The 18,301-nt window shown below is 36.2% G+C and overlaps 1 protein-coding gene across 1 annotated transcript in view; it reads left to right on the forward strand.

Annotated features, from left to right (window-relative positions):
- Window positions 1-18,301, forward strand: part of LOC306880614 (ubiquitin carboxyl-terminal hydrolase 24-like) — a 73,664-nt gene that overhangs the window by 15,378 nt on the left and 39,985 nt on the right. Inside the window, exons 8-14 of the mRNA XM_079434246.1 lie at window positions 3,713-3,778; window positions 4,285-4,359; window positions 4,793-4,951; window positions 5,042-5,156; window positions 8,004-8,107; window positions 15,669-15,776; window positions 15,848-15,943. Of these exons, the coding sequence (XP_079290372.1) occupies window positions 3,713-3,778; window positions 4,285-4,359; window positions 4,793-4,951; window positions 5,042-5,156; window positions 8,004-8,107; window positions 15,669-15,776; window positions 15,848-15,943 (723 nt within the window). The remainder of the gene's footprint in view (window positions 1-3,712; window positions 3,779-4,284; window positions 4,360-4,792; window positions 4,952-5,041; window positions 5,157-8,003; window positions 8,108-15,668; window positions 15,777-15,847; window positions 15,944-18,301) is intronic.

The following is an 18,301-nucleotide window of genomic DNA, read 5'->3' on the forward strand; positions in this document are numbered from 1 at the left end:
ATGATTTTTGGCATAAAATAAAGATTGATAATTTTGACCCATACAATGTATTTTTGGCTATTGCTACAAATATACCCCAGTGACTTAAGACTGGTTTTGTGGTCCAGGGTCACGTATTCAGTTTAGAATCAAGCGGCAGAAATTACTGAGCTAAAATGTTTCCCGTAATTGTGATTTCTGTGTAAACACAGATGCGGCTTGTTTATTGTAGATGTAAATCTAAACTCTGCCAATGTTCTGTTATTTCCTCAAATGATTTCTTAACAAACTAATGGAGTGGACTAAAACTAAATTGTAATGTAAAGAAAAGGAAACTTTGAGGAAAATAATTTGAAAATGCAAAATAATAACCTTTTACCACACCTTAGATGTTGGTTGGTTGCACACTCGGTACAGGCGTCAAGTTTAGTTATCTTAGATACGAGCAGGACAGGCTATCTTTGGGTTTAGAGACCTATAAGCATAATAATGGAATTGCAAAGAAATGAATGGATAATTCGAGTAAGTAAGAGACTGAAGTAGTGGTGTCTGGATGAAGAGAGGCAGTATGTGTGAGATGCTGAGAGAGAGAGCGAGTTGAACGAGGGCAAATTCTATTATAGCATGTGTGCTAAAGAGCTCAGGATGTTTATCACCATCACAGAGCATCCTACTCACAGCAGACAGACGAGAGCAGGGGGATGAGAAAGAACATGAGATGCCACATTCATATGGCTGGAAAAAAAGAGCATTCAGGCCTGTTATTAAGATATGCACAGAATTGCTTTTAAATGCTATTCATCATCAAGCCCTTTGATGTAATAGGGTTGTCAGAAAAATATTAAAAATTTAATTGGTGGGATAATGGCAAAAGATTCAACCACAGCTCTCAAACACCAACTAATGTTTTATAGGATCAGACGGGTGGATAGATAGATAGAAGGTAGAGATAGATGGGATGATCAATTATTTGTCAAAGAACTGACACAAGTTGATTGTGAGCCAGTAAGTCAATTAATTAGATAAACAAGTTGATCTAGATTTGTCTAGATATTTCTTTCATCTAGTTAAACTAGTAAAAAAATAAATAAATACATTTACATAATTTAGTTGTGCTAATTATAAACAAATTATCTGTTTGTTTGTTTTTTTTTTTGTCAAACATTTGTCTGTCATGACATGTTTTTGTTTGGTTTAGTGTTTTGCTTACATTTTGTTTTGGTGATTTTTGTTTGTTTTGCTTAGTTTTTTTCTGTTTTTCTGTTTGTTTGTTTGGCTTAGATTTTTTGTTTTGGTTTAAAGTTTTCTACCATCAGTGTTGTTGATGTTTTTTTGTTTAAGAAGACCAAAAAAAACCCCCTCAGAAATGTCTAATCTCATCTGATAGACACCAGATTTAAAAAAACGGACAGACAGACAGATTCTCAGAGTCTTTGATGGCTTCATTATTTTTAGCAGACGAGGTGTCCGCTCCCTCTTTAGTACGAGCGTGTAAATGCTCTCCCTTGTCTTGGAGCTGTGAAGCCTCCTTGTTTTTGGTTCCGCCCGCTTGTCTTTTGAAGGTGGGTGATCTGGGTGCCAGGGCTGAGAGATAGAGCTGGCGACAGGGGAAAGATGCTTTGATTTAGGATTTGCATATTAATGGCCTTAACACAGGAACAGGAAGTTGGAGGCGAGCGTAAGGGGAGGAATTCTTTTCAGGGACACATACGACCTACTGTGGCCACGTAAAGGAATCTCTTCTGGTTCATCGCCAGCTATGTTTTAATCTCAAACATAAAGGGATGCCCTGCTACAGTAACCATTTAATTTGTAGTGAGGGTAAGAGTCAATTAAAGCGAGAAAACAAGAGATGGATGCTGTCTCCTCTCCTCCACTGACTGGAATAATTCATTCACTCTCTCCAATGGATGAGAAGTCATTTGATGCTGAACAGAGGAGTGATTCATCAGTGCTGGCATAAATCTCTAAAGAGATGTATGCCAGCGGAGAGATGTTGTGTAAATGTTGTATAAAAATCCCTTATTTTGTAGTTCCTCTGTGGCACCATTAAAGGGAAAGTTTACCTAAAAATGAAAAATCTGTCATCATTTGCTCATGCTCTGATCTTCATGTCTTTCCAAACCTGTATGCTGAAACTTTAAAGAATCTTCTCATGGCTTTTTTTCCATACAATAGCAGTTGATCCACTCCCAAAAGTTAATCATACAGGTTTGAAACAACATGAGGGTGAGTAATGATGACAGAATCTTCATTTCTTGTCATACTGTTCCTTTAAAGCTGCAGTCCGTACGTTTTGCCTCTTTGTCGCCATCTCAGTTTGAAACCTGCAATTGCAGTAACATACGGAATTATTTTCATTGCGTGGGTTGTTCTCTGGCACGGCTCCATGAATCTAATGTTTTGAGGTGAATGTGTGGCTGTGAGTCACCGCACCAGTGTGGATACTGTACTCAGGAATCACAGATTCTAGCCTTTTTTTTATTTTCACCATATATTGTCATCAGAACAACTAACAAGTCTGCTACGTTTGTTCTGACCAACTGAGGAAAAAAAGCGTTACAATAAATCGCGCTGCCAATGGTGATTAAATCTAACGATCGATTAGCTCATATCAAATTAAACCGTGCAAATTATTATTATTGTTATACTTTGTTCTCAAATTGTTAATATTAACAACATCAACATTGCATGACTACGTGTATGTAGTGTGTTTTAACATGTAGATTTCAATTTCTGTACAGTCTAATCTCTAATTGTCATACCATTCGAATTTCATATTAAGAAATTCTTTTAACGCAAAAAGCTAATTATTCTTCGAATTTCGAACTGGTTCTGTTTAAAATGCAAATCCTGTGTAATCCCAGGCAATCTGTAATCAGAAGCACATTTAAAACTGGAATAATTCAATTTCAGTCACATGTGTTTCATAAACACATAATCTTTTATTCTGCCATCAAAATGATAAATTTAATTATTCCAGCTGCTGTGAGAAAAGGGGAAGTCGTGGCCTAATGGTTAGAGAGTCGGACTTGTAATCCGAAGGTTGCGGGTTCGAGTCTCCGGCCAGCAGGAATTGTAGGTGGGGGAAGTGAATGTCCAGCGCTCTCTCCACCCTCAATACCACGACTGAGGTGCCCTTGAGCAAGGCACCGAACCCCCAACTGCTCCCTGGGCGCTGCAGCATAAAATGGCTGCCCACTGCTCCGGGTGTGTGTTCACGGTGTGTGTGTGTTCACTGCTGTGTGTGTGCACGTTGGATGGGTTAAATGCAGAGCACGAATTCCGAGTATGGGTCACCATACTTGGCAGAATGTCACTTCACTTCACTAACAATCCACCACCTGCAGTATCCGCACATGCGATAGCCTACTAGCCGGGACAACTTCTTTATGTGTACAGACGTGACATGATGCAGCAGCATGCTCAAATTTCCCACGAAAACCTTATTATTATAAGCTTACCATTATCGGGCTAAAGTAAGGCGATAATTTTGAACACTGTCTGGATATGTACTTGCTCAAATATTGATTTTGGATCATTTTTAACTAAAAAAAAAGTTACGGAGAGTATTTGCTTACTCTTTGTTGCTGTGTCATGTATCCAGCTTGGAGAAACATTTTGTTTTTAGCTGTAAAAAATTATGTATTTAAAAATAAGGCATTTTATACCAAATTGTTTTTGAGGCAAGATTCATAGTAGAATGTACATGTGTGTATGTGTGTTCCCTCAGTGTGTATCAGCTCTGGTTCAGCCACTCGGTGTGTGTGCAGAATACCTCAACTCCAGCCTGGTGCAGGTGAGTGTTTCTGCGGTTCGTCTGTTCACATTTTGTTACCCTGGAGTGCTTTATTCTGATTGGTTTAAAGTTCTGTGGTCAGCTAATTAGGTTGATTAAATTAAGATTAAGTTTATCTGAATCATTTTATATTTATTTTTGTCTAGATAAACTAGGTGTTTTTTTTAAATACACTCACATACATTTCATGTCTATTTATGTACTTATTTGGAAAGTAGCTTGTCAACATGCTCTTGATCGCTCTGTCTGGGTTTATTTTGGTTTAATGATCAGCTGACAGTACATTAGTCAATACTTTCCTGTTAACATATAGTTGAACCTTAGATATCTTGTTTATATAATCAGACTTACCTTGTGTAAAGGATATAGCTTTGATATATGGTATTGAATAATAAAGAATACATTTGAATCTAAATGTTTTTGAGCAGTGGTTACCAGAGAAATTTCAAGGGCATTCTGAAATGTGACCTTTAGCTTGAAGTGGTTGGTTTTGTTGTATTTTGTAGCCCATGCTGGACCCAGTCATCCATAAGATGATAACATATGTGCAGAACCTGGAGGAGAAAGACCTGAAAGACAAGGTAAGGCACCTGCATGCATTTCTTCATTCATTTTGGTGAGGTAGTGTTAGTTTCATAACTTTAGAGCTGAAATTTGTATTTAGTTTAAATGTTGACATATATTTAATGGATATATTACAATAGTTTATATTTTAACATAAAATAGCAAAAAAAAAATTCACACATATTACAAACCAATATTTTTGTACCCTCATAAATTAAAGTACATTCAGTGTTTGTTTTTTTCAGAGAGAAACAAAAAATTACATAATCCTCAGAATGAAAATTATTTACAAAATTTAGTGTTGTTTATTTGTATTTTTCATCTGGATTAAGTACCATGTTTTAAATGATTAAAATGTCATCCTGTTTTAAATTTCTGCAATGTTTGAGAGGCTTTAACGCACCCTTGTTGTTTGTCTCTGTTTTTATGTACATCTCTTTCTTTCTAAAGCGTTTGGTGAGTATTCCAGAGCTCTTGTCGGCTATTAAGCTCCTCTGCATGCGTTTCCAGCGGGAGCTGGTGAACGTCGTGGATGACCTTCGGCTGGACATCCTTCTTCGAATGCTCAAGACTCCCCACTTCAGTGCCAAGATGAACTCCCTCAAAGAGGTTCAAATTCTTTTCCACATATTAGTGCTCTGGAGCTTAAAGTTCACGCCTGAGTTCTTCCCTCATGTTGATGGCTTTGTGCTCTGATAGGTCACGAAACTCATTGAGGAAAGCACAGTTTCCAAGACTGTGAAGAACGCCATTGACACAGACCGACTCCTGGACTGGCTGGTAGAAAACTCAGTACTGTCAATAGCTTTGGAAGGTAAGACAGTCCCTGATTCAGTTTAACATATGAGCATTCAGTTTCATATCAAACTCATATTGGACCTGTTAGTCATCTGCTTTCATATAGGTTAACCAACAGGCCAAACATGGGAAATATTACAGAAAACAGAATGTTTCTTACTCTTTTATAGAGTTTCTGTTTTTGATAATGAACAGAAATTTACTTCTGCATCCTACCTCAACTACTACTACTGTTAACTCAAGCTACTGTCAAATGTGCTTTTGTCTAAGAGACCAAAAAAAGTAATATTATTAATGTTGTAGCCTGCACTGCTCAACTGTGCTGAAGAAATGTGTCAGCAAGGTCAGGCAACACAAACCTGTTTGATGATTTGAAACAATATTACTCAGAAGCTAAGAAATAAATTTTTCTATTAAGATGCAAGATTTATTTTAAGGAAAAATGACTGGAAAAGTGCAAAGAATTCAAAAGCATGAAGTGTTTGTCATGTTCTGATTTACAATTTACCACAATTAACAGTCTGGTTTCTACCAATTTCACTTAGGAGCAAAAATCTGCCTTTAATTTGAAAGAAGTAAATTATAATTATCAATATCGACTGATATGAACAAGTTTATCATGATAATAATAATTTTACCACCCATCCCTAGACATAATTTATATTTCAAAACAGTGCACTTCAGCATTTAAAGCAGCAGTCGACAAAACAAGAACGCACGCAAAAATAGTTTTTCAGAATTTTCGTCAACAAAAATTTGTTCACCGACGAAAACAAGATAATAACTATATAAAAACTAGGGCTGTGACGGTGGCAGATTTTTACCACCGCGGTGGTAATGGACCAACTACCGGCGGTGACGTGGTGTGTATGTATATATATATATATATATATATATATATATATATATATATATATATATATATATATATATATATATATATATATATATATATATATATAATTTTGAAACAAAAAATAAATAAATGCGGGCACGACTCGAACATCTATTAATAAACGTATGTGTTTATTTTAGCACTTCCGTCCATGAACACGGAAACACGCAGCCTGAAAAACACTAGGCTATCGAAGAAATAATACAGTTAAATAAGAAAGTAGCCTAAATAAGTAACGTTAGCCTAAATAATTCATAACTTCATTCACATGCTGGAAAATCTGCATTGGCCTGATACCAATTAGAACGTAAACACTAATACTTAAGCCCTACCTTGGCTTTTATATAATGTTAGATTGTAAATTCCTTGACAGAAAATCAAACACGTTTATATTGTCCGGCTTAAGGGAGGACCTCATTGGTGTTACGATGTTTCCAGCCACTCTGAACACGCGTTCAGATGGTGTGCTTGTTGCGCAAATGCATTTTAAGCAACCGTGGCCAGGTATCTTGCCTCAATATTCCACCACCAAGCAAGTAGGTCTTCGCTGATCTCCTCTCGCAAATAGCAACTGGAAACGGCTCTTGAGATATGAAGTGCTCGCCCATTTAACACTTAGCGTGCCGCACCGCAACAGCTAAAATCTGTCTACACTGGACGCGACAAAGCAGCCGTTAAAATCATTTGAACTTTGTCAGCACGTCATAAATAAAACGAGGCATCAGTTTACTGTCGGGGATTTGTCGTGCCGCACCGTATACAGTGTAGACAGCATCACTGATTATAATGTATTGTGTTTGTATTGACTATTGTATTTTGTCGTGCCGCGCAACGCCTCTCGCGTCCGGTGTAGACACGGTGTAAAGGAAATGCCATGAATGGCGTTTGAGGTAATTCATGAATTTTGTGAATCAACAGTCGAAATAAAACAATTTACAGCTAAATGGTATAGGCCTATGCTATAAATACCGAATTCTATTGCAACTGTTACTATTGTTGCACTTGCATACAAAACTTAGTATTTTATGCTTGTTATAGAGTGTGTGACGTCACACGCATTACCGCCGGGTGACGCGGTTGTCATGAAGACCATCACAGCCCTAATAAAAACCAGTTTTGAATGACAAAAACTATGACAAATCTGTTAATATTTTTGGATTGGAAACCAAAAGCATTACATAAATGTGTCTTGTGTATATGAACACACACACTTTCACACTGAGCAAATCATCTATGTGTTAAAGTGTCCAGAAGCCAGAATCTCAAACTGTTGCTTTGTGCCTGAAGCCTTTTCACCTCACCCACTCATTTGTCATCTCTTTATTCGACACAGCCTCATTGTCTTTTCTCTCTTTGTTCTATTTGCATTTCTCTTGATACTTTCTCTTTTCCCCCTTTCACTTTCTCTTTTGCTCCTCTCTTTCACTTTAATGCCTTCGTTTGGTTTGGTTTAACTTTCTCTTTGCACTCTTTCTTTTTGTTTTACTTTCATTTTTCACTTTGCCTTTTTTGCTAACTTTGTCTTTCACTTGTGCTCTCTCTCTTATTTTTCTAAATGGCCTTTGTTTTGTTTTTTTTGTGTAATGAGAGAAACAATGTTTTGAACTGTATAATAAATGTATGATATTATTTGATGTTTTTAATGTTCATAAGAATATTTTTGGAGGGTGCCTTAGTGTTGGGTTGCTGAGATATTACTGATAAAAAAATAAATAAAGGAAAATATATATATTATTTTTTACATGTCTGATTTAAAATTTTAGTAAATGTCATGACAAGAGATGGAAAAACTGATGTTTTTATTAAAAAAAATAAAATAATAATAATAAATATTTATCTGTCTCTGTGTGTGTGTGTGTGTGTCTGTGCGCTGCGTGTGTGTGTGTGCGTGTGTGCGCGTGCGTGCGTGTGTGTCTGTGCGCTGTGTGTGTCTGTGCGCGTGTGTGTGTGTGTGCGCGCGTGCTGTAGGAAACATTGACCAGGCCCAGTACTGTGACAGAATAAAGGGAATCATTGAGCTGTTGGGCAGTAAGCTTTCGTTGGATGAACTCTCCAAAATATGGAAAATACAGGTGAGTTTTGTCTTTAAAGATATATTCTTCAAATCAGTTCTCCTTCAAAGCTGCATGAATTTCTGACATTGTTTTTGAGAAATATATTGCACAGAAGGCTCTCAAAGTCTTGAGACATTTGAATAAGAACTAAATGAATAGACAGCATTTCAATTGGTCTCCATCCACATGCCCATTGATTTTCAGAATGGAAATGAAGCTGTGAACGATTTTAAGATTCATTCACAAGACAAGGACTGCATTCTACAACATTACTGGGATTTTGAGTTAAAAGCAGCACATGATTTGCAAAAACAATGACAGTTCCCAAAGATGGAAGGCCACTGACACACTGCATTATTGTTTTTTTTTTAATGTCGTCTTGTCTCAAGATCACTTATTTATTTTTGTGATCTCAGCTGAACATATTAAAAGTTATGAAAACAATAAACATTTTTAAAAATCACAAGAAGACAAGGCAAAATATGGTTAGCCTGCCTTATATTATATTATAGATTAGATTATTATAAAATGTTATATATGGGTGATTCTCACGAAATCCAGGTTTAGAAGGTTTCAGGCATCAGAATTTTTAAAATGCCCTTGAAGCCAATTTTCTTTTTGCACATATAAGATTAAGGTCTGAACTTACTATAACCATCATTTTTAGAAGATTAAAAAAAAAAATCCTATATAATTATTTACATTTTTTAGATGAAGTCCATAAAAAATTATCATTACCGCAACATGACATTACATTAAATATATTGTTAAAAATGTGTATTTTTTGGCTAATGTTAAAGTAGACTCTTATTACTTATGCTCAAAACTATGTAAAACTCTGGAGAGATTATTTTTTTATATTTATTATTTTTTGTAATTTCCTTATTTTCTCTCATTACCGAAACACACGTGATGATTTACAGTTTCTTTTATTTAATTGTTTCACTAAAAGATAACGTATACATTTGTTATGTAGCAGACCTTAAATAAGTAGTGTTGTATAATATGTATATACATTTTAAAACAAAATATTTTATCTAATTATTACTTAATTTGTAAAAAAAGATCCATGTTGCGGTAATGAAAATGCCATTTCGGTAATGAGGATCAATGTTTCGGAAATGAGATTTAGCTCACACATTCACTGTTGACAAAGGGGTTTGATGCCTAACCCTATTTTACATATTTAAAACACATACACTTTTTAAAAGAACATTTATTTCATTTATTTAGTTTAAGTATTACAATTCTAGTATAACATACAATCATGTGTTCATGAGAACGTTTTCAATGTAACATACTATCATGTGGTCCTGAGAAACATTTAAATGTAACAGCATCATGTGCTCTTGTAAAAAGATTTTAGTTTAGCTAAAACACTTTGGTCCTGACATTCAACCACACAACCTTTTCTCTGAGAATAATTTCATGTGAAGAACTTGAATGGCAGCAACTCGATTTATGATTGGTCAAACAACTAAAACAAACAACTGGAACGACTGCTTTATACCAATCACGTTTCCCCCCAACTGTAACTCATTCATGAGCGGTTTTTGTGTTTTGCCCATATGTCAGGTAAAATGCAGAAATGTCTAGCAGAGGAGGTGACAGGAAGTGGTTCTGGGATTATGTCCCGTATGTCCTGACGATAGTACCAGACCCTTTCTCCTGGAAATCTGATGCTCGGTACATACAGGTCCTTCTCAAAAAATTAGCATATTGTGATAAAGTTAATTATTTTCTGTAATGTACTGATAAACATTAGACTTTCATATATTTTAGATTCATTACAACACAACTGAAGTAGTTCAAGCCTTTTATTGTTTTAATATTGATGATTTTGGCATAAAGCTCATGAAAACCCAAAATTCCTATCTCAAAAAATTAGCATATTTCATCCGACCAATAAAAGAATGGCCATTATGTTCATTTATGCACTCAATACTTGGTCGGGAATCCTTTTGCAGAATTGACTGCTTCAATGCGGCGTGGCATGGAGGCAATCAGCCTGTGGCACTGCTGAGGTGTTATGGAGGCCCAGGATGCTTCGATAGCGGCCTTAAGCTCATCCAGAGTGTTGGGTCTTGCATCTCTCAACTTTCTCTTCACAATATCCCACAGATTCTCTATGGGGTTCAGGTCAGGAGAGTTGGCAGGCCAATTGAGCACAGTAATACCATGGTCAGTAAACCATTTACCAGTGGTTTTGGCACTGTGAGCAGGTGCCAGGTCGTGCTGAAAAATGAAATCTTCATCTCCATAAAGCTTTTCAGCAGATGGAAGCATGAAGTGCTCCAAAATCTCCTGATAGCTAGCTGCATTGACCCTGCCCTTGATAAAACACAGTGGACCAACACCAGCATCACTGACTGTGGGTACTTGACACTGGACTTCAGGCATTTTGGCATTTCCCTCTCCCCAGTCTTCCTCCAGACTCTGGCACCTTGATTTCCGAATGACATGCAAAATTTGCTTTCATCCGAAAAAAGTACTTTGGACCACTGAGCAACAGTCCAGTGCTGCTTCTCTGTAGCCCAGGTCAGGCGCTTCTGCCGCTGTTTCTGGTTCAAAAGTGGCTTGACCTGGGGAATGCGGCACCTGTAGCCCATTTCCTGCACACGCCTGTACACGGTGGCTCTGGATGTTTCTACTCCAGACTCAGTCCACTGCTTCCGCAGGTCCCCCAAGGTCTGGGATCGGTCCTTCTCCACAATCTTCCTCAGGGTCCGGTCACCTCTTCTCGTTGTGCTGCGTTTTCTGCCACACTTTTTCCTTCCCACAGACTTCCCACTGAGGTGCCTTGATACAGCACTCTGGGAACAGCCTATTCGTTCAGAAATTTCTTTCTGTGTCTTACCCTCTTGCTTGAGGGTGTCAATGATGGCATTCTGGACAGCAGTCAGGTCGGCAGTCTTACCCATGATTGCGGTTTTGAGTAATGAACCAGGCTGGGAGTTTTTAAAAGCCTCAGGAATCTTTTGCAGGTGTTTAGAGTTAATTTTAACTAAGTTTAGAGTTAGTTTTTTATATCAGACTACAAGACAGTCACATCCAGGTAAGCCATTATAGCCTATTTTTATTTGTTTTTAAGTATTCTACTATTTTCTCCTACAAATTCATTGAGCCGAAGCATAAACTTTAGCTTGTTTTGTCAGAGAAACTCCACTCCCACTCCGCTACCGCTCGCTTCTTCCGCCATTACGCTCTGCCGAAAAGAATTATGGGATAGGTAGGACGGGAAAGGATCCACCACACCCATCCTTCCAATTCGGGGAAAAGGAGGACGTATTTGTGGGCCGCATTTGAAGGATCCTACGAATTTGGACAGCCTTCGTCGCGGCGCTGTAACGTAACATCCTTCAAATGAGTACTCCGAAGGATGCAGACCCTGAATTTGGACACAGCCAAAATCACACACATATTCCAGCATTGCAATCTTTACATCGCAGCCTGCTTCAGATCTAAGGCGGGGCTACAGATTAGGTGTCCCTAAAGAACCCGCATGTCTAACAGCAGTTCCGCATTACATTAATTAATTTGCACACGAGTTTTATTTATTTTTATACTGTTTATTCTCCGTGTAAATTTATGCACCGAACCGTGACCGTTTTTTTCCCTATTATGACCCTGTCCCCTGACCTCTCTCTCTCCTTTCTTTTGTACTCCTCAAGAAGGATTGCATTGCTGTATATTTTTTCCCTGTGCTTTTTCAGCCTGTCTTTTGCTGATGCCTTTTTTTTATCAGCTGATGCTTGCCTGTAACAAAATACACAATAGCCATCTTGAATGTAACATTTCGTAAAAAAGACATAGAAATACATTTTTCACAGTAAAACTATTAAATATTAAATATTAAATAATATTACATTTATAGTAGGTGGCCTATACTGCATTCATAATGATTTTTGTCGGAGCACTTCATAAAAATGAAAAATTACTAACTCCTGCTGGGGGGTGGGGTTGTAATAGCTATTTTGTTTATCTGTTCAAGAAGTGTTAAGGCAAATATCAAGTTATATTGAAATGAGAAAGAGTTATAGTGCACGTCCCTCCTTCATAAGTCTGTTTGGTAACACTTTATAATAACTGTACACTATTAATCATTAGTTAAGCATTAGTAAACAGTTAATTCATCATTTATAAAGCATTAATAGACATTAATAAGCAGTTTATAAATACAGTTATAAATGCTGTATTCTTGATTTAAAAGCATATCTATAATGTTTAATATTTGTATTTTCATACTTTATTAATTATCAATTTATCATTTCTAAATGAAGTATAGCATTATTTACAAAATAGGTTATTTAGGAGTTGTCAGTGGTTCATAAGATCGCTTAGAAAGTGTAAGTAAATGATTAATAAACTATTTAAATGTACATTCATACATATTATTATTCAGACATATAGTAATAGTTACTTAGTGTGTCAATAAATGCTTTATTAACATGTATTTCTACTGTAATTCATGGTTAGATCAGGTAGTTATAAAGCATTTAGTAGTGGTCTGTTAACTATTTTTGTGAGCTCATCTAAAGTGAGGACTATTTATACTTTGTAAAGCATTTACAAAGGAGATTAAAAGGCTGTTAAATATTTATATGTTCTGTATCACTGTGTTGTGCTTCTTTCCTTTTTCTGTTTAGAAGATCAGTGAGCCTTTAAATCTCCTTAAATGCTTTACAAAGCATAACTAGTCCTCACTTTACATGACAAGCTCACAAAAATAGTCAACTGATCACTAATAAATGCTTTATAACTACCTGAATTTACTACATTTACTTACACTTTCTAAGTGATCTTATGAATCAATGACAACACCTAAATAACTGGTTTGTAAAAAATGCAATACTTAATTTAAAAATGATACAGTGATCATTAATAAATTATGAAAATACAATTATTAAACACATTATAGATATGCTTATAAGTCAAGATTAAAGCATTTATAGCCGTATTTATAAACTGCTTATTAATGTCTATTAATGCTTTATAAATGATGAATGAACTGTTAACTAATGATTAGTGTGCAGTTATTATAAAGTGTTACCGTCTGTGTCTCATTACCGAAACATTGAGTATCTCCACCGCAACAGGCCTCCAATTGTTGCGGTGTATGATAATGGTGTTGGGGGGATGAGTGTCCTTAAACATTCTTGCTAACTGTGGAGGCTAAATGAGGGTTAGCTAAACTTTCCCTCTCTTTTTATATTTAGACCATAATGGGGTATATAGTAATCAAAAAATTAAAACGGAAACATTTTTTAAAACTTCACAAACTCATGTTTCGGTAATGAGAACTAAAAAGTCATGTATGTATTATGACAAACAAAATTTTTATTTTTATCTGGAGAGAAAAAATAACACCTGCTTACCTGGTAGCCATCTTGAGTGTCACAGTCAATTATGTCCCTTCCAACAAAATTCCTTGAAAATGTTAGTTCCTAGATGACTTAAACAATGGTTGAAAATTGTTGCGGAGGATGAGAAAATTTGTCTTGGACACATTTATATTCCTTATTATTGTCACTACATTTACCAATGATCACCAAATACCACATGTTTCTTTACTGTAAATGTTTATAGTATAACATGCACTGAAGCTTTTTATTTTTCTTATTTTTTAATTATAAATATTTCCATCTCAAAGAACCCAAAACCAGTCATGGACACGTTGCGGTAATGAGAAATTTCCCCTTAAATGTGGAAAAAACAACAAAATTTGAATTTATGATGTAATTTGAAATCATGTGCAAAATAGTACATGAAGAGATGTTTATAACTGTATTCTTCTTATTTTGATAGCATTTACTTTTATCATCAAAATGCTTCATGACACCTCATAAGTCTAATTTCGCGAGAATCACCCATATGCTGTATATATTAGAGATGCAATGGTATTGTCAATATCGTGGTATCATCGTGGTCACATGACGATATGAAACGGTAGGTCTTCCAGGCAAAAAGTGTAGTTTTTAAAATATATTTAAACTTCTTATTCTAACATAAATTAAAATTGTTCAAATTACAATTTAAAGATTAAAATCTTTAAACTTGTGTTTTGGGCCATTATGCTTTGGCAAAGTATCTGTCAAACGAACTAAACCTGAAAGCACAATATTCCTTCATCAAGTCTGTTTTCGCTGCGTGTTTCAAAGCACGTTCAGGTGATCAGCTGATGATCCGGTGTTTTCTGCACCTCAGAATGGCTATGAATACAGTGAACTCGTTGAGTTTACCACACATTTGGGAACACAACGGCCACCAGTTATGCTTTATTTTCACGGCAGATGATTACAGCATTTCACTAGATTCTCAGTGAGACGCGTTTTCACTGAAGCTGGAGTTTTCCATCAAAATAAAAGCTTAAAAGTGCAGTATGAATTGCTGACAGCTAGCGGTTTAAATGCAGTCCACATTCAAAATATCTCTTTCAAGTGTAGAAATTAGGAAAGAATTATAGTGACTTCCCTACTGTAGTGTAAAGCAAAAATAATATTCATAAAATATAAATATTCTTTTTTTTTTTTACAGTGCAATTGTTTTTCAATATACGGCTATTACTGTCATAGAAATAACGTAAAACCCCTGAACGTAATCTGCATTGTTACGCTTTATCCTGAACGTAAACAACGCGGATTATGTTCTGGGGTACTCTCCAAAATGATGGAAGACGGTGACTCGGGGAGAAGAATTGTTGAATAAATTGTTATTATTGTTTTCTTTGCACACAAAAAGTATTCTCGTAGCTTCGTAAAATTACGGTTGAACCCCTGATGTCACATGGTCCTTGCTACGTTTCTGGACCTGGGAATATTGCAGTTGTGTTGCTGTCTATGGGAGGGTCAGAGAGCTCTCAGATTTCATCAACAATATCTTCATTTGTGTTCTGAAGATGAATGAAGGTCTTACGGGTTTGGAACATTTACATTTAGTCATTTAGCAGACGCTTTTATCCAAAGCGAATTACAAATGATGATAATAGAAGCAATCAAAACCAACAAAAGAGCAATAATATGTAAGCGCTATGACAAGTGTCAGTTAGCCTAACGCAGTACACGTAGCAAGGTTTTTATATAGATAGATAGAATAGAGAGGGCTAGTGTTAGAGGCTTTTTTTTTTAAGAAAACAAGGAGTTAGAAAACGAATAGAGTGCAAGTGTTAGAGGGTCATGTCAACAAATAGATCAAATAGAATTAGAATAGACAGTGTCAGAGTTAGAAGGTCAAATAAAGATGGAAGATGTGTCTTTAGCCGTTTCTCGAAGATGACTAAGGACTCGAATTGAGTTAGGCATGAGAATTAATGACAGAATTCATTTTTGGGTGAACTAACACTTTAAAGTTCAGGTACAAGTCAATTCACTGACTTTTTTCTGACTTAAGTTTTCTTAGTTAAGAACATGGTTTGGAGCTCTTAATTTTGAACTCTCAAAGTGCATTTTTTTATTTAACTTTTAAAATATCCCAATAAATATCATACCGTGGACTTCATGTCGAGACATTATCGTATCGTGTGGGTGTAATAAAATTCCATTTATATCAGTTTATATATATATGCATCACATTTTATGTGCAGGCTGGTCAATCGTCCACTGTGATCGAGAACATCCACACCATCATCGCCGCTGCTGCCGTCAAGTTCAGCTTTGACCAGCTCAGCCACCTCTTTGTCCTCATACAGAAGGTCTTGTCTGTCATCCTTTGAACTCTTTCATCTTTATGAGCTGTTTCTGACTGTGCCTTGTGTGTTTTCAGAGCTGGGAGGTGGAGAGTGATCGCGTGAGACAGAAGCTTCTGAGTCTGATTGGACGGATCGGCAGGGAGTCTCGCTCTGAGGCAACCACAGGAAAGGTATGTGCTGTTCATATATATATGAAACTGTATGTGTATTTCTGTCTCGCAACTAAAACTGAACTGAAAGTTGGGCTTTGAACCGGTCTAGCTGCTAATAAGCTGCAATGCTGAAATGTGACAGCCAGTGATTGATGTGGAACTGTTGAAGCTGGTGGAAGTTTGCACTGTAATGATTTTTTGTTTCTTAAATAATTGAATAATTGTCAAATATTGGTCATTTAATAATTGGGGGACAAATGATTGCAGTTAACTATTTAACCTTAAGAGATCTTTAAGATTTTATTTATTTATTTAAAGATTAATTTAAAAAATGCATGAGGAATATAAACATAAAATGTATATGAATCTTTAAACAAACACCGCTCAGGGTATAAATGTGTAAACATAATATTTAGAATATTTAAATACTTCATATAATATTTACATATTCGATTCACACTATTTTTTTTAAACCCAAACCACCTCGTTATTATATTAGAACAGTGATTAATTATTTAATAATATTGTAATATATTACAATATTAAGTAAAAACATTTTTATGTTTAATATTGCCTATTAGAATGATATATTATACAATCTTAATATATTCCTTTACTTTTATATGCCACTTGAAGCTGGTCTGGTTTATGTATTCAAGTTGATTTTATTCGACTTTATTAGTGCCCGAGCACCGATGGTGTGAGAACTCTATTGGTATTGCTCAGTTTCTTCTTCTTCTCCAAAATGAATCGCATAAACATGCTCGAAAACTTTGAAACTTTGCACAGACACCAGAACTGGCTACAATTTCAGAAGTGGGTGTGGCAAAATGGTTCAATAGCGCCACCTATAAAATTGAATCGAAGTGCCCCTCTAGCTATGTTTCACGTACATGTATAAAATTCAGTAGACGCATATAACCCACCAATACCTACAAAAACGTCTCTCGGTACGAAGTCCGGAACCCAACAGGAAGTCCGTTATTTTGAGTTTTGTGCTGTTTTTGCCATTTTCAGGCATTGTATTTAAATGAACTCCTCCTAGAGATTTAAACATATCAACATCAAATTTGACATTAAATTAAATTGCGAAGATCTTGAGTTTTCGTTGAAGGGCGTGTCCGTGGCGTCCTGACAAACTTCGATGTTTTACCATAAAATAGGAAGTTGTTATAATTCAGGCATACAATGTCCAATTTGCCCCAAACTTCAAATGTTTGATAAGACTCCTGACCTGAACACATTTCCATGCCCATATTTGGATTATAGTCATAGCGCCACCTGCTGGCAACAGGAAGTGACATGTTTTACATGCTAACACCTCCCAGAGATTTAATGGCATTAACATTATATTTGGTCAGTCTACTCTAAAGGCCTTTGCAATGTTAAATTGTGAAGATCTTGAGTTTTCGTTAAAGGGTGTGTCCGTGGCAGCCTGACAAATTTTGATGTTTCGCCGTGGAAAAGGAACTTGTTTTAACTCAGCCATACGTTGTCCGATCTGCCCCAAACTTCACACATTCGATAAGAGTCCTGGCCTGAACACATCTTATGACCAATATTCAGTTATAATCATAGCGCCACCAGCTGGCAACAGGAAATGTCATGTTTTACACTAACTCAAACATACCATGTTTAAGACATCTACATGCCAATATTTAGTTATAGTCATAGCTCCACCAGCTGGCAGCGAGAAGTTTGGCACCTATAAATTATTTTGACACATTCCTCCTATACTTACCACTTTAAATGCATATTGAAAACGCTGCTTGTAGCTTTAATTCAAGTTATTTTCTATATTTGACAGCAGATTTTAATGTGCTACTTACCATTTTATATGCTACCACCTACAATACTTTTAAGAAAAGAGTAGGGGTGTAACCCCGGCATCCTGGCCAAATTTGCCCATTGGCCTCTGACCATCATGGCCTCCTAATCATCCCCTTACACTGATTGGCTGCATAACTCTGTCTCCTCTCCACCAATAAGCTGGTGTGTGGTGGGCGTTCTGGTGCACTATGGCTGCCGTCGCATCATCCAGGTGGATGCTGCACATTGGTAGTGGATGAGGAGGCCCCCCCCCCTCCATGTAAAGCACTTTGAGTACCCAGTAAAGAGCTATATAAATGTAACAAATTATTATTATTATTATTATTAATATTATAAGAAATGTCTCTTGAGCAGCAAATCAGCAAATTAGAATGATTTCTGAAGGATCATGCGACACTGTAGACTGGAGCGATGGCATCTCAGGAATAAATTACATAAAATATATCCAGATATTTAACATTTTAATAATATTACACAATATTTTTGTTTTACTGTATATTTAATCAAATGAATGCTGCCATTGTGAGCTATAAATCTAAAATAAGA

Source organism: Barbus barbus (genome assembly GCF_936440315.1).
Source record: "Barbus barbus genome assembly, chromosome: 14".
Taxonomy (NCBI): domain Eukaryota; kingdom Metazoa; phylum Chordata; class Actinopteri; order Cypriniformes; family Cyprinidae; genus Barbus; species Barbus barbus.